The sequence below is a fragment of the Toxorhynchites rutilus genome, chromosome 3 (assembly GCF_029784135.1).
Source record: "Toxorhynchites rutilus septentrionalis strain SRP chromosome 3, ASM2978413v1, whole genome shotgun sequence".
NCBI lineage: Eukaryota > Metazoa > Arthropoda > Insecta > Diptera > Culicidae > Toxorhynchites > Toxorhynchites rutilus.
In genome coordinates this window covers 9,545,975-9,572,712 of record NC_073746.1, presented here as the reverse complement: position 1 = coordinate 9,572,712, position 26,738 = coordinate 9,545,975, and the positions used below count along the sequence as shown (strand labels likewise).

Below are 26,738 nucleotides of genomic sequence, written 5' to 3'. Positions count from 1 at the left end.
ATCCGTTCCGGCGAGGATCAAAATTATTCGCATCCGCCGCGGCAGCCGGTAAGAAACCAATCGCGAGTATTTTCCGGCCCCGCAGGCCACCGTTTGAAGGTGAAAAGTGTCCGTAAAATTTGGTCGGGCTGAGATCCCCCGCTGGTAAGGCAGCAGCAGTTGTGCCTCGTCGCGTTTCGCTTGCGTGCTTTGCGAGGAAGGCGAAGGAAAAAAGGTCGCCATGACAGTCGTCGGGTCCGCACGATCTCAGCTCAGCGGTTGCGTCTAGGAAAATATTTTTCCCGAACGGAAAACCAATTGTGCCCTTTGCGTTTGAAATTTTTCCGGTCAAATTTTGCGCTGAGTGCGGGAAGAGGAGAAACCCTTGTGCAAAATTTTTTTTCTTCATGCTCGATATTAATAAGTAATATTTTGGTGGATAAGTGCGTATGAAGTAATTGCTCCGAGTGAGACGGGAAGGAAGATAGTTAAACCATTTTTACATTGAATTGATCGAATCGCCGCACTCTCTTCCCCACCGACTGGTGTTCACGTGCAGGAACGAGAAGGGGTGCTGAAACGAAACGAAAAAAAAACAAGCTCCTCGCACGGTATGTTCTATGTGCGCGCTGCGGCTCCTCGAAAGTTTCGATTCAGCAGAAGTGTGTGAGCGGTGTGTCGGCTGCATATTATGTGCTCGTATTCGTAACAAGTGAGAGTGAGCGAGAGGGTGAGCAAAAAAGAGGAGTGGAGAAAAGATGTCTGTGTCTGGTTCTACCAGTATTGGTTTGTTAGTAGCAATAGCAATAGCAACAAAAACAGCGGCAGCAGGGTGGACAAAAAGTTTGACATTTGCGCGACTGATGGTGCGGCGGCTTGCTTCGTTTAATATCGTGCATTGCCGTCATCATCGCCGCTCGTTCACGCGGGTCAACCTCTCTCTCTTTCGCTGTTCCTCTGCGTGATTTATTTTTCGGTTCGGCACAAACACCACTCATCCTAATAAGATGCTGAGCCATCCAACTAGCAGGATAACAAGACGCAGATCAGCGGAGTAATTATTAGATTGATCCCATTTTATAATTTTTTAACAAATCAATTTATAGGTTGGCTCATATTTTATATTATCGTGACAATTAAACTTATCCTGTTTAAAAGTACTGATACATTACAATATTTCAGATATAATACTGAACATATCTATCACCTTTCAAAACGGTACATATGAACTTTTTGCGATTAATATTACTTTGATTTTAAAATTATACACAATATTAAAATTCACGTATGTGGAATTTGGAAGCAAGTTTTAACATTACAAGACAATAAAATTGCGGGTAATGATTTGTGTATCGTAGTAATGTTCAAAACATTCACCGAATATGCCATTGTCTGATGCTAATGGAGCAAAAGAATGATATTCGCCTGAATATAAACGATTATGCCCATTTTTCAATTTTATACAGCTGTTGTGTAATACAAATATATTTAATCCGGAATCCGTTGCTGGTAGCAATTCCCAAAAAAATCACTATTCTTGTGGGGTGTCTTCAAGTTTAGTAATAGATAACGATAGTCGCTTGGAGCTTGATAAACATATAATTTTCTATTGCAAAATATCGAATTTGGCTATGCATTCAAATAAGAACTTCAAGCACTTTATAAGTTACCCCACTACAGGGTAAGTTGTCAGTACAACAATGTTATTCCTCGCCGGTAATGTGTGTTCCAATTCGTTTGAGTAGCGAAAATTATAATGGATTTTCAGGTTGAATAAAGACACTCTAGAATCAACATTATGAATGAAAATTAACTTGTTCGTGTCAAATATGTATTCTATGTAATAGAATAACACGTTTTCTGCAAGTGTTGAGAAAATCTTGAGCAAAAATTGTGTCTGATGTTTTTTTTAATCATTCGAGAAAAGCGAGAAAAAGTCGGGAATCAAAATCCATCGAAAAAAGTCGGGAATTAGTACTTGAAGTTGCGATTTTTTTCGCTCGGCGTTTTTTTTCGGTCCTCTAAAATGTTACTGTACGTGTTTTAGCGCGTTGAAACGCTCTCTTTTTGCTGTACCAAGATAAAGGACGTCTTGTTTTCATCGAAATTTGTTTCTTACTCAACTGATACATTGGTATAAAGTTTTGTGTCACGACAGCATCGACAGTTGAAACGTTTTTGCGTGAATATCAGACAAATCTAATGGGACTTGTAAGAGCTATTATGGAGAAAATTATGAAGCCCGAACGACTGAAATCTAAATCACTTGTTGAACTTGAACTCTCAGAAACCAATCTGCTATCAGGAAGTATTGAAATTGGATTTGCAACGAAATCCGTTAACAAACAAAACAGCAAGGGATTCCACCAAAATTTTCGATAAAGATGGCTTAATATTTCGTACCAGTCGTAGTAAGTTCTTTTGCGGATTTTTAAAGAAATTGCTCATAAAATAACCTTTCACATATCCCATCACTCGTTACCTAATGTGTATTGAACCGGATGTAATTACCGACTTTTCGGATATAGCGAAGAAATGGATGGAGTTATGCTTGAAAATTGACGTCTTAAGTTACATTATCTGCATATCAATTAATGTAGGAGGAGTTCTTGGCATTGTCGTAACGAAATCACTTATCTATCCAAACGAAAGGGGAAGCAGAAAAAGAAGCTAAGGAACATTAGGCTAAGAGCCTAAAGCCCAGAGAAATGCGGAAAATTAAAAGTTTCAAAAAGTATTGAAAGTGTAGCTGGATTAGTAATAACGCTTAACACTAGAGTAGTGACTTTTTGTACATATTAATAAACGCAATTTTCAACTAACGGGAATTTCATTAAATTATGCGGGAAAAAGACAGGGAAAATGCGGGAATTCAAAAATTGAAATTGAGCCTTGTGACCACTTGTTTTGTATAATATTAAACAGTTACATCATTTCAGAGTTGATAAGATAATTGACCATTTGGTAACAAGTATCCGTACCGTGCCGTATCGGTACATTACTTTTTTTTGAGTTATTTTTGAATGAAGGATTAAAATTACAAATTCAGCGACAGCTTTTGATTTAGGATCCTGAATATTCTAGCGTATCCAAACAGTCTGAAGTACTGTATGAATGTATTTGTTGTACTTTAATCGAAGATAATAAACTTTGCATAAATGTGCACTTATATTCAAATGTAACGACATCATAAACAATATTTCAGTCGCACTAGTTTAGCCTGATGAAACCTTGAATTGGTTCGTATGCTGACATTTTACGCATCCGGAGAGCAACTCTTGAATTCAGGTTCGGATTTTTTTTAATTTTCAAATTCAACATGATAATTTTTGCTGATGCCTATAAACCAGCACAATTTCTGATAGAGCGCGACCGCCATGAACCTTGACGAATATTCTGTGAGCATCGGCCATCCTAAATTCGATAAAAATTCATTTGTCATTATTCCAATGACAGTAGATTGTGTTGGGCGCGAAGTATTTTCATGGCTTTCTGTAAAATTGGTTGTGATTGTATTTGGAAAATATAGAAGAATGGTAAATTATACGGTAGAACATCGATTATCCATGAGCGGGCGATCCGCAGTACGTGTTTAAAATAGGATTGGGTGATCTTTATAAAAAGATCGATTTTCCAAACGACGCAGGGATCGAACCACTGATTAAATCGGCACCAAAAAATCGATCTTTACCGAATCGATCTTTGAAAAATATATTTATAATGAAACATCAAAAGCAATTATTTTTGCATTATTAGAAACTCAACAACTAGTATCTGCCCAGAACTCAGCTGACAACGATCCCATAAAAGCCAATCGTGCCATACGTCTGTCATTTAGGCGAAATTTATTTTTGATTTTAGAACCAGTTCCAAAAAACAACATTTCACCAGGAATTGATGTAAACATCTAGTTCAATGATCCTATGAGCCACTGGTTACAGTACATCCCCACAGTAACTGCCGCTAGTTCTGTCTCTGTCAGCATTTGTACGGAAGTAAATCATAGAAGATGCGATCCAAATGTTGATATAATGTTTGATAAAAATGTTGGGTGGTCTTTGGCGAGATTGAATTCGATGTATATTGAAAAATAAATCTACAAAAAGATTGACATATGAGTTAGAAAAAATCGAAAGCAAAAAAAAATCTATTTTCTCGATTTTCTCGGTCTTGGTCTCACCACTCAATTCCGCGGATAATCAGGACACTACTGTATCATACTTTATATGATTATTTGACCAACTAAACTGTTAAAGATTCATCAAATCGAGTTTTTTTTTATTGTGGTTGCTCTTCTCAATTAGCTGAGACTCGATTGATTATCGAAAAAATACAGCTTAATTCCATCTCCTTTTAAAGTAAATTCTACATTTATGTTCAAAGGATGCAACAACATACGCAAATTTCAGTCCACCAAATCTATACTTTTGATTCGGCACTATGTTTTGAAAATAATTACTCAAACAAACATGAGCATGTAATTGTACAACTTTGAAACTGACATTGAAAAAATAAATTCCACATAATTTTCTCAAATTAATTTATTCCGATAAAATCGGCCAATTGATCGCGATTAATCAACATTTTGAAAGTTTCATTCATTGTCTAGAAAAAATAACACACAGAAAAAAGCTTAAATACAGAGTCGCATGCTACAGTGAAAAATTATGTTGGTATTTTAGATTTATATTACATTTTGATGGCCGACGAAAAGTGGATGGATAGAAATAAATTGAACAATTGAGGGGCTTAGAATGAAAGGGGTGTAAGTGATTTGATCGATTTCTCTACATCGACTCTCTCTTTTGGTCATAGCTTAGCTGCAAATACATTCCCAGCTGTATTTGACAACGGGGAAGATAGGTCAGAACCTTATCTATCGTTTCTATAGCAAACTTAAATAGGAACGTTTTTGCAGTTGAGTTATTAACTAAATAAAATGTTGATCAAGAGAAATCGATCAAGTCACTTACACCCCTTGCATTCTGAGCCCCTCAATTATAATGTATCTTCCTCTATTTTTAGAACATTGAAGAAAATGCAAAAAAAAATCTTATTAGAGCTGTAACAAGAACATCACAAAGTTAATTTTCTCAGCTGATCTACCGAAACGTAACAGCACTTCGGGTATATTGGCAAAACCTGCAGTTAATGGAAAAGTAATATTCGAATTGGGCCTCCTTCGATTCTACGCTCCATACACGGTTGTGTGTGTAAGTGAATGCGCGCGAGACGATGAGAGGCAGAGAAAGAGCGGAGAGAGAGAACGAAAGAGCCGCCGACGGGCGGCGAGACTGAACCGATTTCAAGCGAACGAGCGGGAGGCATAGCGTTTTTCACTCCGCCACCATCTTCTCATCATCACTGTTCGAATGTGTTGATTGTTGGTATGCTCAGTGCCTGAGCTCCTCTTTTTTAAAGTCAGCTCCTTTTTTTTGGTTAATTATTACAACAATGGCGGACATTAAGGCGTCTATAAATAAAAAATAAGAATATTCTGCAGTGTGGTGCCGAGAAGCAGTAGGAAAATAGAGCGGAACCTAGTGCAAACGATCTGTGATCTGATTGGAAATGTTTGAAAGTGTAGAAGACAAGTGAAAAAGGCAATCGCCAATAACACAAGTACTGTGTGCGTTTTCGAACAAAGAGCCGAAAACGGAATAATCCCGGCAGAAGGTGGTGTAAATTAGTGGAGGGTGGTCTTCTGGATTGGGGCTCCGTTCCGGCAAATGGATTCCGGTAATCCTCTTCTCCGACATCAGCAGCAGCAGCAGCAGCAAGTTCTTTCACATTTGGAACGGGAGCACCGCCAGCACCACCACTATCATCAATACCTCCAACCACCACTTCAACAGCAACATCAGCAGCAGGCGGCGGCGGCGGCTACACTACTACAAGTGCAACAACACCACCAGCAGCAACAGCACCAACAACAACAACAGCAGCAGCGCATAAAAACTGGTTGGGGCGCGACGTCAGCGACAGCAGCAGCAGCCGCGGCAGCGGCGACGTCGTCTTTCATACAGAATATTGTCAGCACCGCCGCCAGCAGCAGCAGCACCACCACCAGTGGAGGAGGAGAGCTTTTGATGTAAGCGTTTTCAGCATTTTGACTCCTTTTCTCGTTTTATTTTTCAATATTCATTTTCCACACGGTATCTTCTCCATCATCTGTGCGCGCACAGACCAAAGAAAGCGAAGAAGCAGCCCTTATCCGTGGGGAGTTTCGTTACCGTAGGTTGGAGCATTCTTGGATTGTTTTGGGTACGAGATGTTTACTATTTAAATTGTTGTGATTTATGCTTGTGCAGGATGCTACCGAGGTTGGGTAAACTGAATAATGAACAATTTTTAAGCATTGATTGAGAGACAAAATCAAATTGTCGTTAACTTGAATGTATATCAGCTTAGGCGTCGTGCACAAATTACGTAACGCTAAAAATCAGGATTTTGGACCCCCTCCCCCCTACGTAACGCAGTTTCCTATCTTTAATACACAGAAAATAACGCAACCTCGACCCAAATGTGGTGTCTAAGATACTACCGCATTGTTAACGTAGGACTTTGAAATTGATGCTGGCGAAAACGAACATTATAGAAATTTAAGAATTAGGTACACATTAGTGCAAGTATTTTGTAGCGCTAACAAGGGCCAATGACATCAAAATTCCTGGCTAGTTGCTTGGATTTTCGACGATCACCGATGGGTAACGATAAAGCCATGATGTTCGTTTCAGTAGTCCTTGTTAGGGGAACATATTTGTAGTTGAAAAAATGCAACCGCAGCTTGCATGTATATGCAATGATGTTTTTCCTCGGGCTCCTTGATTTTGCGTCTGTGTTAGGGAAACACTTTTCAATGTGCAATACATACGAGAACAAGTGTCCCCGAATTATGTGCATCGGCTCCGTTGAGACCGGTAGCAAAATAGAAACAGATTTGTCACAGAGAGCACAATGCTTTGTATGGGAGCGAAGCATGCTCTTACCTATGCTTTTACTGGACAATCGTAACTGACAGATCTTTTTGATATCAATAGTATGCATTCGAAGCATTTTTAAAATTTTCGGAATAAGAATCGAGGATATAACTCCTAGACATTTTATCCTTCGAATGAAGTGATTATCATACCATTTCATTCAGTCGGCATATGTCACTGTGATCACGCGTATTCTAGAGCTTGCCTCAGAATGCATTCAAGGCGTGTTATTTGGCATAGAAATCTCAACTAAGTACTAATAAAAACAACGCAAGTAATACTACGTTGAGACGGCGAAGTTCCTCATGGAACGTTAGTGCCATTGAAGAAGAAGAAAGAAGAACAAATCAATATATCAATTTATTATGATATGCTATATTTATGCATGTTATATCCATGTTCTTCAAATCTTTTTAGTAAAAGCACGTGAGAACTCTGATGAAATAATGATTTTTATCTTCAATTTTGTTGGAAAACAAAACAATCTCCATTGTGTTCCTTTACAATGCCAAAATGAACAGAGTCGATGTTTTTTCTGTTCAACTTCTACAATTAACTTGGGGGAACGGTCATTCATTGCGTAAATCTGTTCATTTCTTCATTTAGAAGATTTCGAAAGCCTTTTAGTTAGATTTTCGGATTCATTCCTCATTCAATTATCGAATGATTAAAGAACTAACAGAAAAAAAAATTCATTTTAAATACAAATCTACTGAAGTTATTTGAACATAATGTATCCAAGATAAGTGCATTAATTTGTATTGTTGCTCCGCTTATACCTTTAGAAACTTTTTTCTGTCATTCAGTTATAGATGGTGTTGTCTCGTAATATAAAAAATACAGACTGTTAGCATTTTAGACAAATATTGCAATATTAGTTATAAAATCATTGATCAAAAGCTTATGCGGTTCAACATCATTGCAGAATGATTCTCATAGTCATAGCCCTGTAGTGGCCACCATTAACTGTTACGTTGTTACGTCCGGACCAGAAAGCGCAGTGCAGTAAATCATAATACTTCAAAAAGTTCTAACTTCAAGTTTTATATCTCAATACAAAACATCCATGGACCGTAAAATGGATTTTCGGCAGGCGCTCATAAGTTTTAAAAAAGAACTCAAATCCGAGCTAAGCACTATAAGCACTAAAAGATGTTGCGAACTAACAGTCAATAGATAGTACACATTTTCTGCGCTCAAGAGTGAGTTGTCGAATAATTAAATGTTTATTTATATTTATAAGGCCGTGGAAACTAGGCAATAAATCGACTCAAGTGTCAGTAAAACAAAATCCTTACATAAGGAAGAACACATATTTACCTTTGTAATATGTGTTCCAAATAACTAAAAATAACGGCGGCAATATAATTGCCACAGTCCATTAACCCCAAAAACACTGCACAATGGTCCAGAAAACGAGTTCAGGTAGAAATTGTAGTTCCAGTTATTTTAATCAATTTTGTAGAACAAAGTTTTTTTTTACATCTTTTGATATTTTTTAAAGTTTCACATTATGTAGAGTGAAATGTCCGCTTTAAAATATCGCCAATAAACATTTTTTATGTTTGCCTAAAAAACGACAAAAAATGAAAATACCATATTTTTTGTGGAATATTGCCAATTGCATCAATGGCGCTCGCCGAATCGGAGACGTCCAACAGCGGCTTGGCAGATGAAATTGTGGTTGCTTCGGAGATGTGTTCTTCGGAAGAAAACCTGGCAGACGTCCGCAACGTTTTTGCTGGGAATCAAATTATTATTACCATTGCTTACCCAAAATCCAACTCCTGATGATCCTTTTGAGTCTTCCGAATATCTGATCTCGCGGAGACGTTATTTTTCTGCTATGATGGCCTTGTTGCGCTCGCCTCGGCTCGGAAGTTGTTCCTAATACCGTTTTCGTCGAGAATAGTTGGGAACATCCAGTCCTTCGTACCATACCAGGATTGTTTTACCACTGGTGAAAAGAAAATTGTTCTACAAAGTTGAGCTGGAGCTACAACATCTCTAAAACTGCATGATCTCACACAGTAGGATGTAAACTTATTGCATTTTTAACGAATTTAAACATTTCCTGGAGGTGCTCTAAAATGGTGGTTTGTTCACATAAAAATGTCTCCCGAATTAATATCGTACACTTTTAGTAGTAATTAAAAATTAAATACCTTTAGAAGTCTTTGTTTAAGCAAATTTTTAGAACAATATTCCAAGTGCTGCGTTAACATATGAGGGGCTTAGAATGACAGGGGTGTAAGTGATTTGATCGATTTATCTACGTTCCGCATTTCGATTTCTCGCTCTTTTGGTCATAACTTAGCTGCAAACTCATTCCCAGCTGTATTTGACATTGTGGAAGACAGGTAAGAACCTCATCTATCGGATTATATAGGAAACTCACACGAAACTCATCGTTTTTGCAGTTGAGTTATTAACTAAAGAAAAAGTCGATGAAGAGAAATCGATCAAGTCACTTACATCCCTTGCATTCTAAGCCCCTCATATATGAATGGCAAGCATCAACATATATGAACAACAAATGATTTTAAAAATACTAACTAGTTTAACTTGCTCATTTTAATTGCTATAAATTGGCAAACCGATACAATTTCGAGTTGATAAACGTTTTAAATACTCTTCAAGGAATGAACTGTTTATCTATCATGTTTGGTTTCTATTGTTATCAGTTATCCAACAATACCGCAGCCATTATTTTAAAATATAATGGAATTTGAGAATTACCTCAGGGTGTCGACTACCTAGAAAACTCTTGAAAATCAGGGAATTCATAAAATGTCAGGGCAAATCAGAGAATTTCGTCACCAATCTGGAAAAAATGCTATTCCGACGATTATAATTTGGATTACTGCAGTAATCAGAAAGACAGTGATACAGAATAAAATGTATTTGACAGTAGGTTTTTTAGTATGTAGTTTAGTTTTGTCAGTAGGTGAAGTTAGTCCATCAGAAGGCTTCTACATTCGCGCTGTTTCTGCTGGCAGATATGTATGCGAAGCAGAAAGTTACGTTCGAGTCATACATTTTTCTGGCATTCTTTCCCATCTGTTAACTGAAGCGAAGGTATAGATTTTTGGCAATTTTCATAGTCAATTTTCAAGCTATACGGTATCGTTTGTGTCGACGAGTCTTTGAACAAGTCTACATAGAGGTTGCAAATAGATATGAATGTCAGATTTAGAGATGAACATGAGAAAGGAAGCCTGGACTTCCAAAATGGAGAAGAAAAGCTTTTGAATTTAGGTGCAATCCACAATATTTCACATGGTGCAACTAATGATGGATGGATACAAAAAACTCGTCAACATTTTATGACAGACAAATGCTGTAATTTTGTCTGGTATGCGAAGGGATGTTACTGGTTTCCGTCATTGATTTCGATCAAAAATTGGCTGGAAAACGATTCGAGAAGCTTTTGACTGTTGCACTGAAACGTTTGTGCTATGCGACTAGTGGTGGTATTTTCTCTTCTCAAAAGACAAATTACACATTCGGGGAACACTTAAACACATAACAAAGTGCTCCCGGTTTTACTGTATAAAAAAGGCGTGTTATTTGGCAGTGCTATCTCGGAAGAAGAAAATTAAATCTTTTTTAGTTTTTTTTTATTCACGAGATAATCAATTGAAATTTAGAGTTATATGAATTCTCATCGTGTTCAAGATTGCTCCATCGGACGGTAACAACACCTCTCACCCGTCGCAAGCTTCGCTTTCTTTCGCGTGTTCCCTTTTCTCCCTCTCTAGCTCACTTGTTTTCGCTCCATCTCGTTTTCGCGCTCTCAAGCTACGATTCGCGTGCTCGACAGACTGTGCTGTGCTGTGCGGTGCACCCCTCTCGAACCGTGTGCGACGGCGGCTTCGGCTGCGGCGGAATCGATGCTAACGACGACGGCGGGCAAATGCGGGTTTGTGCAATGAGAGAGCAGTGGCAGCGCCTCAGAATGTACAACACAGCGGCGCGCATAAGATTTGAACCAGACGAAGTTGGGTGTGGGGTTCCCTCGTGTTTCTTGTGTCTGGTTTCAGAGCCCGCACCCTTTGCAACAACCCGCCGCGCGTTGTGTGAGCGTGTGTGTGTGTGTGGGTTGGTTTGTGTGTGCGAATCGCAGACGCGAGATACCGAACGCGCCTTTTCCCTTCTTTAGAGCCGCGAAGGGGATGATTACAATGTATGTTAAATGTTGTATCACGAGTGTGTATTACTTGTGAGTGTTTTGGTCTGGTCGTCTCGCTTTGAGGGGAAGGTTAAAAACCTCTTGTAACATTGTGGACCGATCGCCTCGCCGTTGTTTATATATGTAGGATATACGGTGTGCTCTCAACGGCTAGAACACATTTTTCCCCCGCTGACCGAACCCAAGAAAGCAGCGGAGTCATTCTTTCGGGAAAAGAAATATGTTTATGGCGCAGCATGAGTGCAGCGAGGAAAGAGGATTATTTTGTTTCTATTCCTCTTTGGCCCCGGTTTTTGTAAACAGCATGCACTCTTTGCGTCTGCATTCCCCACTCCCTTCTTATTTGTCTAGTTTCTCATATGTTGTTGTTGTTGTTGTTAAACTTCTCTCTGCTCTTCAGAACATTTCATTTTTTTCGTTTATTTTGGTAACTAATTCAGCGTTTATCACTTTCTCTCTTCTTTTCTTCAAAACATTTTCAGATGTCAATCATAATTGGAAGATAGAATAATAGCTCCTTCTGTTACACAAACTGTGTTCTTTTAAACGATTTCGATCAAACAAATTCCTCTCCCCCTTTTTGTTGATTATTTCTAAAGGTAAGACGTTTGTTCCATTACACACTCACTCACTCGAAGCAGCTGATGCGTCTTTCACCGTAGTCTTTTGGTGGTGTCTATTATTGGTTGCGTAGTATCGGTGTTGGTATTGGTATTAAAATCACTTATCACAAACAGATTCTTGACGAATTATTCGTATTGCTTCCATTACCTCTTTTTAACATCGATCGAAAGTCGCAGCAACTGTTTTGTGTTTTTCTCAAACCAAATAATAACAACCACGTGTGACATTATTTCTGATGATGTGTCGTTTCGCCAAAATTTGTAGGAAAATATGAAAAGCGTTAGCTTCAAGAATTAGATCTGCACATGTGGGAGAGAATGCTCCAATCGAATGCAACTGCGGCTACCCAAGAACCAGAAGCTTCCAAAGCGGCACTTTTGCACCCCAACCACTCCAGGCTTAATCATCAGAAGTAATACATCACAAAGCAAAAAAAAAAATAAAAAATGCCCACTATATTAGGGCTTTCTAATAATGACAATTGCATCCTAGATAATAGTAAAAACCAATTTTGTGGGATACGTAGTATAGTATAAAAACACGTAGATTTCACTTCTGAAAACGCGTCTGCATAAGATACAAAGTGCGTACCAGTATCCACGGACGCCCGTTCTAATCCTTCATGTTCTCTTTTTGTAGATGAATAAATTTTGGGTGCTGACCAATTTGATTCAAAATTCAAACGTGTATCCTATACCTAAAGTTGAGCATCCGCACCACCAGCAATCGGATCAGCAGCAGCATCCACCATCTTCGCAGCACCAACAGCAACAGCAGCAGCATCAACAACCGCCTCCGTCCCATCAGCCGCCGTCATCGACGACATCGTCTAAGGGCGGAGGAAGTCGTCATCCCGCGGGAGGCAATCACCCGCTAGGACCGGCTGCGCCGGGACTCTACCATAATCCGGGTGGTGTGCCAGGGCCACCGCCCCCAAGTGCCAGCTCGGCACCAACTGTACCAACATCGGCTATAGGTGTGCACTAGTTTTGCTACCACTAAGTAGAGGGGCGAAACGAAAATAAAAATCTTGCTAGATTGTAAGAGAGCATTGCTAACAGTTTTTGTATAAAATCGATTTCTACCCAATTCAGGATCAACACACTTAACGAATCTTTCGGGACCTCCTGCTACGCACAGTAGTAGAGGTAGCAGCGGTCATCCAGCGCCACCGTCCGGAGCTCATCTACAGGTAACACTCTCCCCTCCATAGTTTGTGGTGATTCTTACGTGTCTCGTTTTATTGTTTTATGATTGGCCCTCCCTCCCTAGCAATTGAACGGCACTGTCCCGACGGACCACACGAAACCCCAGTATTTAGGCAACATGCAGGTGCATCCGGCCCACAGTGGCAGCGGTCACCATCCACCGCCCCCGCCGACGCAGGGTCCACCCCAGTCGGCGCATCCGCCTCCACCGCAGCCGATTCCGATCGTGAAGCCCGAGTTCAAGGTGCCCTCGCTGCCCGCCCATCTGATGGATGTCCGGGGGCCGGACGGTTCGATCGTCAAGATCAACATGCCGGAGCACCACGATCCGAGCAAGCCGCCCAACAACGTGGAAATGTTGAAAGTCAACATCGAGGATCTCAGTCAATTTCTGTCGTACCACGAAGTTTTCGGAAAGCTTCCCTCCGACATGCTAACGGGCCCGTCCGCTAGCCTAGTGCCATCATCCGCTACCAATACTGCGACGACCAGCGGCGGTCATAGTAATGGTAAATGTGAGTTTTGTTCTGAAATTTGGAAGTTTTGTTTTGTGTTGGTTAATATTTTTTTTTTGTTGAGTTCAAATATCAGGATTTTCAGTCTTATTTTTCATTTTTTGACATTGGGAAAACAACGCGCGAATTTACGCTTGCAGAAGCCAGTGCATATTTAAATAAATGATGGTTGGTTGAGAACTGGCATTTTGAATCAGATGTTCTTGTCTGAGAATTGCTGATGTTCAATTTCTCCTCCCGTTAACATAACGCTGAAAGAGGACAATACTTTTCATATCTTTATAACTCTTTTGACACGAGTTTGAAAAATTATTTTATATCTTTTATGAGAATGAAGATTCTCTGACAGGGTTTAAATATTGATATTTTGTTAACTCGTATTTTTTACTTTTTGTCGCAATCTCGCACAAAATTTGATCCAAGTGATTATTATTAGGTGTACCGGTAAGTTTCTTCGGTTTTACAACAGATGGTGTAACCTGATTATTATTCTAGTGAATCAAATTTCCAGACATTCGTTGGAAACCAACGAGAATGTTTTTGCGGGGAGTGTTACTTCGTTACATCAATATGAAGAAAAAAACTGCGGAAAGTCATCGCATTTTGGAGGAAGTTTATGGTGACCATGCTCCAACTGAGCCGACGTGTCAGACGTGGTTTGCACGGTTGAAAAGTGGTAATTTTTAATTTTAATTTTTTGGACCGCCAAAAAAGTTTGAAGATGAAGAATTGGAGGCTTTACTAGATCAAGATCCGTCACAAATGCAACAAGAACTTGCAGATACACTTAAAGTAGCTCAGCAAACCATATCCGATCAATTAAAAGCAATGGGAATGGTCCGAAAGATGGGTGCCGTATGAATTGAAGCCACCAGACGTCGAACGCCGTTTTTTCACGTGCGTAAAACTGGTACAACGGCATAAAACGGCATTATTGAATCGAATCGTTACTGGCAATGAAAAGTGGGTCCATTACGACAATCCTAAAGGTAAAGCAACTTCTGGATACCCCGGCCATGCATCAACATCGACGGCCGCGCGGAATATTCACGGCCAGAAGGTTATGCTGTCTATTTGGTGGGACCAGCTGGGTGTTGTGTACTATTAGCTGCTAAAACCGAATTAAATTATTACGAGGGACCTCTACCGACGACAATTGATGCGTTTGAGCCGGTATAAGGAAGGAAAAACGGCCACAATACAAGCAAAGACACGATAAAGTTATTTTGCAGCACGACAATGCTCGGCCGCATGTCGCTAGCAAAATTGTTCGCAATTTTAAATCGATAAAATGATGCCTCGCGTCTGATTTCATATTGAGATTGCTTATATATTTTTGCATCAAACGCATACATTGTTTTTTTTTCATATGTATCATAGTGATGTGTTTGTTCATTATGTGGAACTAGTAAACTGGAGAAACTTCGCTCCGCTCAAAATAGTTTTGAAACTGATTTTGGTCTCTGAATTGCCAAAGAAATATAAATTTGGTGATATTTGTGTTTTTCATTCGCTGAAGATCTGATTCGATGATGAATTTTCCCTCGAATCTGTTACAGTAGAAGAACCCCGATTATCCGCGGAATCGTCTGGCAAGGTCTTCGCGAATAACGATAATCACGGATAATGTAAGAAGGGCCTTAAAATAATGTGTAAACACGAACAAAGATATTTCAGCATGAAAACTATGTTTTATCAACACAGAAATCATCAAACTATCCATCTGCAAGGTCGTGGACACCAATGGTTAGATGGTGTGAAAGCCATGACCAAAACACAAGAACTTGAGTTTACCACTCACAGACAAATTTTGGGAAGGTCCATAGATTTACTATGGGATTCGCTTGCGCGAATAATCCGCATCGAGGATCATCGTGGAGCTTGGTATGAAATTATCTCGATTTACAAAAAACGACATTTTGCTCGATGTGATAGTGATAGTGATTGTTTCGACTCATCGATTCGTTTTATATAATAGGGCGGACCGAATGACGTCGTTTGAATGCTATCATTGGGCATCCGTTATGGAATGTCTTAATTCTGAAAAGTGTTAGTGAAAGTAAGAGCGCAAGCAAAAGCTATCATTGGGCATCCGTTATGGAATGTCCTGATATTGAAAAGTGTTAGTAAAATTAAGAGCGCAAGAGATCTGGTTTTTGCGTCAACGGTTGTAATTTGACTTTGCCACCTGTACCTTTACGTTTTATAATGAAACTTTAGTACAATACCTAAACAGCTCCTTTTAGACAATCGTGCACTCATATTGGAAAGTCGCGCATTATAATCTGACATTCACGGCATTTCTTCTAACTCTACGATTGGCGTTTGATACAATTTGATGATGCAGATCGCTGTTGCCTAAATCTTTCACCAGCTATATGTTCGTTCCTTCTTTCAAAATCGTTGCTCTGAAAAAAAATCACTGCAGAACATATGGGAATTCAATTTTCCCGAATTTGCTCATTTTACAAACAGAGACGAACACAACAAAATACAGACAACACAAATTGAATAATCCGGTCTCGAGTTATGCACTTAACAACACATTTGGCGACTCATTTCTCGTTATATAGATAATGATGGTGGTGGAACAAATATGTAATCGCCTTTGATCACAGTGTATCAGTATCGAAAAAAATCGCCGCATTTATAACCTTATAACCTCAAGTCTAGAGACGATCACTTTTAAGGTTTGAAGCCTCTACAAGATGCATATTTCAACATATGACCACTTTGTGTAATGTTCTCATGAGAACGAGAATCAACCATCTTCAGTTGCTTCTACAAAACCACGCAATTCGTCCCCTCTTTTCAGGGCCAACGCAAAATTTTACTAAAGAGTTTATTAAGTAATATTAATAATATAATATTAAGTAATATTAAGTTAAGTAAGTAATAAGTTATAAAGTAATATCGGAAGATTAAAAAAAAATAATCGAATAACAACACTGCTGTCATGTCCTTGACACAACCACCAATTTTTCATTTTTCTAAATAATATTTCTGGAAGTAACACAATGTTTTTGGAAGAAAACAAGTATTTAATATACTATACTATTTCATCTCCCAAATAATATGTGATTTATGAAAATTACAAGGTAATTGTTTCGTCATAAAAGTTCCGCTGTGTGAAAGAATTTATGAACACTCGTATGATTCTGTTCCAAAATCGCATAGTAGATCAAATTTCATGACTTTAGATTCAGTTTCAACTGAAAAATTCTACAAAAATAATCAAAGGAAATGACTTAATCGAGTTTATTTCGACGAACGTCAGTTTATGAGTTGATGGGTGCCACTCCGACGAATCCATGACGGAATCTTTCTGCAAGTAGATTCTTACAGTGACTTACAGTGATTATTTTTTTAACCCATGTGATTTTTATTTATATTAGGCTCATTTAGCAATACAGCTGTAACAGAGCCGAATTTATCGTGTACATTTTTTCTTATGTTGTATATTACACGGTAGCCATTTAGGCGTAAGAGTATTCCTATTGATTCCTTTTGTATTCCTATTGTTCGAATGCTCACAGTTGGACTATATAAACAGCGGGACTTTTGATATGAGGCTTCCATTGTTGTGTTATAAATAGCACCAATTACCTATGCAGCAGACCGTAATATGAGCGGTAAGGGACTGAGATTACCGTCACATGATGATTGTTGCGTGGACATAGTGGCTAGAATAACACACAAAGATGGTCCCTAAGGGCCCTGAGTTATGAGCTCATGATTGTTCGCTTAGCAGCGGACACGCAACCAATTAGGCTACGAAGACCCCCATTACTCGTTGAATCCATCCTATAGATTCACGCAAATTAGCTATTTATTTTAGTGGAAAGTGCGGTTCGATAGAGCTTTGACGACGGGGTAAAATTGTATAAAGTGTGCTACATGAAACATCAAATATTATCCCACGGAAATCATGATAGTATTCATATACAATGGCAACTTTGACGTCTGCAAAATAAGTCTAAGAGAATAGAGGGATGGTGACGCTGTATTTGTATCGCACCTAAATTGGATAGCAAAATGGTGTATCAGCCTTCTTATTCTCCAGATTTTGGCTCGATTGATTATTGCTTATTCTCAAACTTTGAAGAAATTCACCCGGTGAACAAAAATTTATATCTCAAAGCACCAGGAATAACTGACAGCTTCTACTTCACACGATGGTGATTATCGGATAGCCAGATTTCACGATATTTTTGAATTTAATATACACGACAATATGCAATATGTGATGTACGATATGTGATACACGATATACGATATACGATTTATAGTATATGATATGCAATACGATTTACGATTCACGATACATGAATACGATATGTGACATACGATTCACGATTTGCAAATAACGATTCACGAATTTACGATTTATAAACAGCGATTGCGATATGCGATTTCTGATTCACAATCAACGCTATGCGATATACAGGGTTTTTCAGATTGAACGCTCAACCGAAGTCTTAATGAAACTTTGTCCTCTTATGGTAAGAATTTCGGTTCATAAATCGGTTAAAAAAAATCGGTTCACTTTTGCAGAAGTTATTGAAATTTGTTGCGTAAGTGTTTAATTTGAAAGACCCTGTATGATCACGATTCACGATACATGAATAAGATTCACAATTTACGATGTACAAAATGCTGTATGCAATATACGATATACGATTTATGGTTTACGATTCATGATACATGGTATACATGCATACAATTTACGATTTTTCGATACACGATGTGTGAAATACAATATTCGATATACGATTTACGATTTACGATTCGCGACTTACGGTTTAGTATATGCGATATACGATATTAGGTTTACGAGTACGATTGTTATTCGTAATTTACGATTTGCAATATATAAGTCACGATTTACGTCCAATGAATAACAATTTGTCATTTACGATATACGATGTACTTTTTAATGGTTCACGATATACGACATTATATGTGTCGCCTAGTTGCAAAACCGGCCAAGTGTGACAAGTGTGAGAAAGTAGTTTTTTTTCGGTTCTTTAGACCTTAGATACATTTTTCCTCTTATTGGCAGTGAGAAACAGCGCAAATATCGTTTAATTCCCCATAAAACACGCGTTTGAAAATCATGATGTGTTGCAAAACAGGTAGCATGATACTACAGAAAATCGTCTTTCCTGTAAAATTTTCATTTTAGGAGTTGGCCGGTTTTGCAACTAGGCGACACATATATGCGATTCCAATTTACGACATGCGATATACGATCATGATTAAAGAATAACAATTTATGATTTACGATAAACGATATCGTTATACCATTCACGATTTACAATTTACGGTTTACAATATACGATATCATATATCGTGACTTACGATTCACAGGGCCTGATCAAGAACATCACTGCCACGAACGCTTCCACTTCACTTACACTTCTCTTAATCTTTTTGTGTTTATCATCATTGTCACGGACAGTTGCGTGTAAAAATGAACTCCGTGAAGTGAAAGTGTTTATTCCCCTTTTATAAGAGACATGTTGGATGCATAATGTCGGGTGTTTGAACGTTATGTCGGTTGCATAATTTTGGACGTTTGAACGTTATGTAGGTAAAATTAATACAGCATATGAGATAATATTCCATTTAATCAAACGTATATTTTAGAATGGCAAGTTTGTGATTATATCTCGATGACTAGTTTGCTGAATCAAATGCTGGCTCAAAGATAAGGAGGAATACTTGGTTGCTCGGGAATAACGTAGTTGTTGAACATATGGGTTTTGTAGTTTTACGCTAGAGATAAACATGACTATTATGTTTAATAATTGAAATATCGCATACTCTTGTACTTAGCTCTGTCTTACTCGTTTGAATAGTGAGAAATATTTAGAATCATTTCTTATGAACCGTTTCTACAATTTTGATGAATAATAATATCATCTATATCTCACAAACCCGAATTCATCCACCTCACGATCAGTATAATCTGAGCTACTCCCATATGGGATTCCGAAGTTTAATCCTCTATATACGGGACATGAGGTTTGATTTAATCATTTAAACAGCAGCGTCAGAAGCATAATCCTCATAGAAAATATCAGATGGGTTTCAAGGAATTTGACAAAAGCGGAAAGTGATTCTGATTTTCTTTAGACGGATTTCAAAATTATGCAGAAAGAACTAGAGAAGAATTTAAAAACAGTATCTTGTGAATGCTTTGCAATGATAGACTCATTCTTTCTTTGTTTGAAACTTATCACTTTTTTGATATTTTTTAATTCAAAGTATGTCTTCAAAACAATACCGTTGAAAATATCTATAACGTAAAAAGTTATAACTATCGTTCTAATTCTGGTATGGGCCGCCTATTGTGAATGTTTGAATTACAAAAAACTAGCTCTGCAATGTTGGAAAAACTTTACCGTTATTATTTTATATTCAAAACATCAACAAATCAATATTATACATAATCAATCATAATGATCGTATTTGGGCCAGTGGTCTCCATTGCCATTTTATGGTGTTGCAACTCTCTCTTAGTCTAATCCTAAAAATAGAAACAAAAAGATTATGTTCATTCAGGGCAATCGGAAGTAGACCTTCGCCATGTTCCAATAGGCCTACGGGAACTACATTTTTAATTCATGATTACATCCCATAGCGCATTTACCGAATCCAAATAAACAAATTTACGTCCTCTGGATACGTCAGAATTTCGTTCTAAAATGCCACCGGGCGGGTAAATTGCTGTTTGTTTATCTTTTGTTTCTTAAACAAGACAAGACAAGATTCAAAATGTTAGCAAAACAGCTAAATAAATACGAAATTAAACTTACTCCATTCCGCGTGACTAGCTTTCACCATCTAAAACACAAGTGACAAATATATCTTTTTTTCTCCGTGACATGACAGTATCGTGGTATTCATAATAACACCGGGTTCACCAAAGTTGTCACGACGGATGAACTCTTCTGGATTCTACACACGATGACAGCCGTCCTAAGGTTGTATACAATTCACTTCGTTTTCACCGTGAAGTGACGTTCGTGATAAGGCCCACAATTTACGATTCACGATTGAGAGTTCACGATTTACGATTTGAGGTATACGATTCAGGATTAGTGATCTATGACTTACGATTATGATTTGAAATTTGTAATTTTTAGATATACGATTCACGATTCATTCACTTTTTACCTTTTAGCTGTATCTTTTACTTTTTATCTTTCATCTTTTATCTTTTACCTTTTATCTCTTTTGTTTCTTAAACACGACAAGACATGGGATCCTCAAGGCTTATGAACCAGCCTACGGCTGAAGGTCTCTCGAATAAAAGGCAATGAAATTACAAGACATTTCATCAACTTTCGTACGCATTCATATCGTAGTTTAAAGTAAAATTTGGATTATTAACGTAGACGGTGCTGCCTCGTTTCACTCTTTTTATGAGGTTCAGTCGAAACGTCCAATGTAATATTTTTCGCTACAAGGTTCCAACTTTAAACTAAAATCACGAAACAACCGTTACGATTGGATTTTCAGAATTATTATTGACTGCTAGTGAGAGTAGTGATAAAGATCGATCCTTTTAAAACAATTAGCGAAAAAATGTTCTTCAGCTCCGTTTTTCTCGAGTTGACGTAAATGTTACATAGGACCTTTTCAAAAGCGAGATTTGATAATGCAATTATGAGAATTTCAAAATATTTTGCATTCGCATTCAAGATTTGATACCTTTTTTGATGTGTTAAGGAGGCTTCAAATGTTACAGTTTATTTGCCTCTAATAAGATTGGATTCGAATTCATTATCGAAGAAACTTGTCTAAAATTTCATATAGGTATAAACCCGGACGCAAGCATCTACGTGTCCGCTTACTAGGTGATCTTCAGTTTAGATCATCTTCTAACCATCTTCGAAACTAGAGGCGAATTAACTTTTTAGTTTAAAGCCTTTATAACAAGAAACCAATCAATAATTTTTTAATATCATTTCTGAAACACAAATTTGTTATAGTTTTACTAAGAATTTTAAATTTTAAGTAACTTTCTTTCAAGTACCTTGAAACAATTGTAGCTATTGGAAAAAACAACAAAAAAAAAACACAAAAATTAGTGACAAGTTTTATGATTTTTTGTTTTTGTAATTGAGGCAAAAGCTTTGAAGTTGTAACTACAGTCAGTACATGCCTTTTGAATGCTTCATTCAGATAGAAAATTGAAAACATTCAGCTTTCAAATTCAACCACCCATTAACATTTGAAGGTGGTATTATTGGACTTACACTGTGTCAATTGAGTTCCGGGGCTGGTAGTGGAAATGAACGTTAAAACAAATGATTTTATAATTCTGGGTTTAACTTATCAGAGTAGTTTCCTCAATTATCAATACCATTTGTGACGTGAATATAATAGCGATTTAAATGCGTGATCCAGCTCATTCTGAGTAATGTTGTTCAACGCTTTGGTTGAAATTGTTCGAACGAGTCTCATGTGTCGTCAAGAATGTCTCGATTTAGCTTTATTTTTATTTAATAGAATAGTGATAGGGGGACGAACTAGGAAACTTTCAAAGATGAGCTAACCCGGTAGACTTTGAGTATCTCCAATATAGCATTGAAAATAACAATTTGTAAAAAATTTGTAAAAAAAATGACGAACGACTATCGTTACTTGGGATTACTTGGGATAATCTCCAGTAACGGAGAAGGAACCAGGTGGAACAAACTCGTTATAGAAAATAGTTTGATAAAGTTTGAATCTCGGAACCCTAATTCAAAATAATTTTGTAGGGATTTACAACTAATAATTTCCAAATCGTATTAATCTATTTGTCAGAACAAAGCCGAACTAAGGATATTTGTATTCTTCGGTAATATTTTCGTTTTTAGAATATGTTTTATTGACGTTTTTTTGCATTATGTTTAATTTGTTTTTGTTCCAATCGAGACACCTTCCCGTATGAGGGGTACCACAAATGACACGTCGTCAATAAGTGATGCACACTGTCCCGGAGATCATCTGGACCCACTAACCCACCCTTGGATTCTGTTTCGTTGACCTATCTATTTTTCCAGTAAACCACGTCCGCCAGCAGCATCCGCAGGGCGAATCGCCATTCAAGTGCAGCTACTGTGCGAAAAGTTTCACCCGGAAGGAACACCTGACCAATCACGTCCGCCAGCACACCGGGGAATCGCCGTACCGCTGTCCGTACTGTGGCAAGACCTTCACCCGGAAGGAACACCTTACGAACCACGTCAGGTGAGTAGAACCCGTTCCCCCTTTCCCCCAACTTTATCCACCTTACAGTTTGATGAATCTCATCTTCCAAATGCGCTGAACACAGAAGGAGCTCTCTGTCTTCCACATGATCGATAACTGCAAATCGTTTTGTTTTGTCTGCTTTTACGTTGTGTTTTTATTTTATTTTTATTTGGGTTTCTGTTACAATTTAGTTTTAAGTGAAATATCACGGAGAACGGGATAATTATGGTATCTATTAGGTGTACATATCAGGGTGCGTTCGTTTTCCGCCCATCCTTTTTACAGATTTGAGAGGGATGGAATTTTGGGACATTACCGAACGATAGGAACATAGTTTCCAGCGTTCAATCAGGCGAGCCATTTTGACCATTTTGTTGTTATAAGTGGCCGAATCGGTGCTCTGCTCGTCGTCGCTTTCGCTGTTCAGTAATCGGATGATTCTGTTGAACGTTCTGTCCCGGATTTTGACTCGGTACGGTGCCGCTTCCGCTTGTCTCTGGAAGCGTTCTTTCTCTTCCGGTGAGATGCGTCGCCAGTCCTTGGCGGCTTCTTTGATACTATTGCTGGCACTTACTCCCTTGCGATGGTATGTGCGTGCAAAGTTAACGAACGGATTCCGACTGAACTCGCTGAAGCGTGGAATTCGAGTGATCTCTCCGGTTTGTTTGGAAGTCGAGGGAACCGCGTGGTCTGACATTTCCTCTCTCACTCTCTCTATTTTGTCCGGAAAACGCAACTGTCAAAAGCAGACAAAGCAATCAAAATTACGTGATGATAGATTAAAAAACAATTCTTCCAGAGCCAGCTTCGATCGAACTCACGCTACATTATCTTCTTTCTTTTTCTCTCTCCTGGACAGATTGCACACGGGCGAAACTCCCTATCAGTGCACATACTGCGGGAAGAAATTCACGAGAAAAGAACACCTTACCAATCATGTCAGGTGAGACTCTTGTGTTTCGGTCGTACCCGTTCATTTTCTGCGTGGTCGCGGCGGATTCATGCCCTGTGCCTCGGCTGCTGCTTTACTAATGCTTTCTTTTTTTTTCGTTATTTTTTTTTCTTTCGAATTTTCCACGTGGTTTCATCGGGACCCCGCAGGTTACACACCGGAGAGACCCCGTTCCAGTGCACTTATTGCGAGAAGAAGTTCACGCGAAAAGAGCATTTGACAAATCACACGAGGTGAGCCCAGTCTTTTCTTTTAAATCATTTTTTTTTTCTTGTTCCCTGTAGTGTGGTAGAGATAAGTTTCACGATTTTACACGTCCTGATGCTGCCCCAGGGAGGATAGCGGGAGGCATTCCGGAATGTTTCTGGGTTAAATGATTCCAAGGATGTGGCATGCATTCATTCACTTTGTGGGTTGATATATGGAGTATTATTTAGTGTAATCTGTCGGAAAAAATATTTAATGACCCTTTTCAATTCAAAAGGACCTTCCAACATGTATTTGGTGCTTGAGATAATGATTTTTCTACGACTCAAATCCAATTTTTCAAATCACTCAAATCATAACTCGAAAACAGTTGTAGCGGGACAGTTTCTGAAACAAATTGTGGTAAATCGATTGAATTTAAAATGAAAAAAAATATACATTGCCATAATTTTTTTTTAATTCTCTTAAAAAAATTTAGGAATTTTTAAATCTCTTCAAACATATATCTTTGAATTCAAACATTCAGATTCATCAACGTATCTATGTTATTCTTTTTGTCCTTAAAATATACTGAATAATGAGAAAAAATAATGGAAGCTGTTTTATAAAACCTCACGGAAACATTCACACAAATGAGGAATCGCACAAAAAGGGAACGCACAAAAACCGGTTTGCCTGTATAAAAAAACGATCGAACACATACAAATAAAAACTAGAGCAGTACAGGGTAGAGATGGGTGAACGCTCAACAGCAGCTCATTTGAGTCGGTTCGTCAGAACGAGGGGCTGTCCACATACCACGTGGACAACTTTAGGGGGGGGGGGGGTTAGGGGGTAAGAAAATGTCCACTCTTGTCCACGGAGAGGGGGGAGGGGGTATAGACTGAGTCCACGTGGACAGGAAGAATTTTCTCTGCGTATTTATCAATAAACGGATTGAGAAGCCTGAGAGTGCTGCCCAGTCAAACGTTCATATATTTTCTCTCATATCATGGATCTTCTTCAGTGAAATCTGTATTATAAAAATATCTCACGTAAATTGTGAATGACCAACTATTTCCTATGATCGAACTTTTATAGTTACGGGATATGCAGAGCCCTCATAGCCAAAACTATAAAAATTAAACGATTCCATAATGGTTGAGATTCCATGATATGCGTAAATGATTTTTATCAAATATAATTTTCTATACGTTTTGTTATATCTCGAGAACAATATATGATAATAACGTCTGTATAGTTTTTCATACAGAATTGCGTGAAAATCATTTTTCCAAAGTATTTTCTTTCCATTAATTTCTAGGAATAAATATTTACATTTGCAGGAGATTTTCTATGCATCACTAGTCGTCAACTTAAAACAATTGAGCCAGTGTTCTGATAAATTATAGAATATTTCAGGAGGTGATAGAGGATCATATTTGATGAAAAAATCCTAGGCATGTAGTCAATTGTCAACTAGAAAATTGTTGAATTTTTGTTAAGTCTAATTTTATGTTTTGAACTGACTCTAATTTAGAAAGTACGCTCCTTAGAATAATTATACTGTTCATTGGAAAGATAAGAAAATTTAGTATAGAATGCAATTGTAAAACTTTCAAATTAATAGAACCCAGGATCAACTTTTAAATGTAAGGAATCAACTTCAAATCTTGTGTTTTTAATTAATTTTCCAAAAATGCATGATAAACTGGATTGTTTCTATCAGCCAAATTGAAGCTCTCCAACCACTCTACTGTTCCTTCCTTGACACCACACTATTATCCTTCTTGCTATCTTCCACTAATTTAAATGTGTTCACAACATAATTTTATGCAAATTTTCAAATGAAAGCATCGTGCGCACTTTTTGAATTTTCAGTTCAGTCATTTTAAGGCAAAAAACCGGTCTCAAGGAAAGTTCAATAATTCTTTCTTAGTTAAGATTTGATCATCAGCGTGGAAGATTTTTTATGATCCCCTATCTCTTCAAATTTTTCGGATCAGCTTAGGTATATATATAATAATATTATTTTAAACAGATATAATAGTTTTCGATATTTTATTCAATTTATGAGAAAGTTTTCTCAATAGTTTGAACATTTGTAAAAAAAATAATAGAAGGTTAATGAATTTCTCAAAAAAAAAAAATGTTTCAATCGGGCAACAGGCTTCAGGGCCATTTTTGGAAAAAATGAACAAAATTTCAATAAAATGGGGAGGATCGGAGGATTAATTTGGCGTTGAATTGCTCTCTGGTAAACTGTGACGTTTTAATAAGGATTTAAGTGGAGGAAAACTAAAGAGCAATACAAATAACTTATCGTGCAAGATTAGTAAAAAAATATTGAGTCGTGAGTTTTCTGATGTTTTTTCCCCACGAGCATTTTGGAAGCTATCTAGACACTCAATGCAGGATGGTCAATAAGCAGTTGAAAAATAAAAAAATATATATAGATATTGAAAATATTTTTAATAAGGTATTAGTACCCTTTGAAACTATTGCGGAAAAGGTTTCTATTGCGCTGATGACTAAATGTGAATTGATCGTGTGAATGAACAGACATTTCCTGTGGCGAAATGTCGAAAATGTTTTGAGTGATCTTTGAAACGCTCTAACTCTGTTATAAAATAATGCATTCGTCAAAGCATCAACTGGACCATGTATTAAATATTTCCAAGATTGCGATGAGTAGATTTGACCATCGATTTGCTGTGCGTTCATTATTTCATGAAATATTCTTAATTCGAAATCAAAGAATAATTTTTCATTCGATAGAGAATACCTCTGTAGTAAATAGTTCTAATGAAACTCTCTATGAATTGAATGGACGCGAAATAATCATGTTGATTG

General features: G+C 37.8%; 2 protein-coding genes across 2 annotated transcripts in view; both read left to right on the top strand.

The window, feature by feature from the left end:
• The first annotated feature begins 5,708 nt into the window (after positions 1 to 5,708).
• On the top strand, positions 5,709 to 6,074 carry LOC129780307 (TOX high mobility group box family member 3-like). Its single transcript, XM_055788410.1, has one exon. The coding sequence runs from the start codon at positions 5,709 to 5,711 to the stop codon at positions 6,072 to 6,074; it is 366 nt and encodes a 121-aa protein (XP_055644385.1).
• The window catches only part of LOC129778905 (zinc finger protein 658B), a 65,101-nt gene continuing 44,086 nt past the window's right edge, over positions 5,724 to 26,738 (top strand). Inside the window, exons 1-7 of the mRNA XM_055786084.1 lie at positions 5,724 to 6,070; positions 12,415 to 12,751; positions 12,870 to 12,967; positions 13,048 to 13,498; positions 22,558 to 22,744; positions 23,607 to 23,690; positions 23,849 to 23,932. Of these exons, the coding sequence (XP_055642059.1) occupies positions 12,415 to 12,751; positions 12,870 to 12,967; positions 13,048 to 13,498; positions 22,558 to 22,744; positions 23,607 to 23,690; positions 23,849 to 23,932 (1,241 nt within the window). The 5' untranslated portion in view covers positions 5,724 to 6,070. The remainder of the gene's footprint in view (positions 6,071 to 12,414; positions 12,752 to 12,869; positions 12,968 to 13,047; positions 13,499 to 22,557; positions 22,745 to 23,606; positions 23,691 to 23,848; positions 23,933 to 26,738) is intronic.

Bases quoted from the DNA above. Each gene is read 5' to 3' on its own strand.
- LOC129780307 (XM_055788410.1), top strand. From the start codon at position 5,709: ATGGATTCCGGTAATCCTCTTCTCCGACATCAGCAGCAGCAGCAGCAG.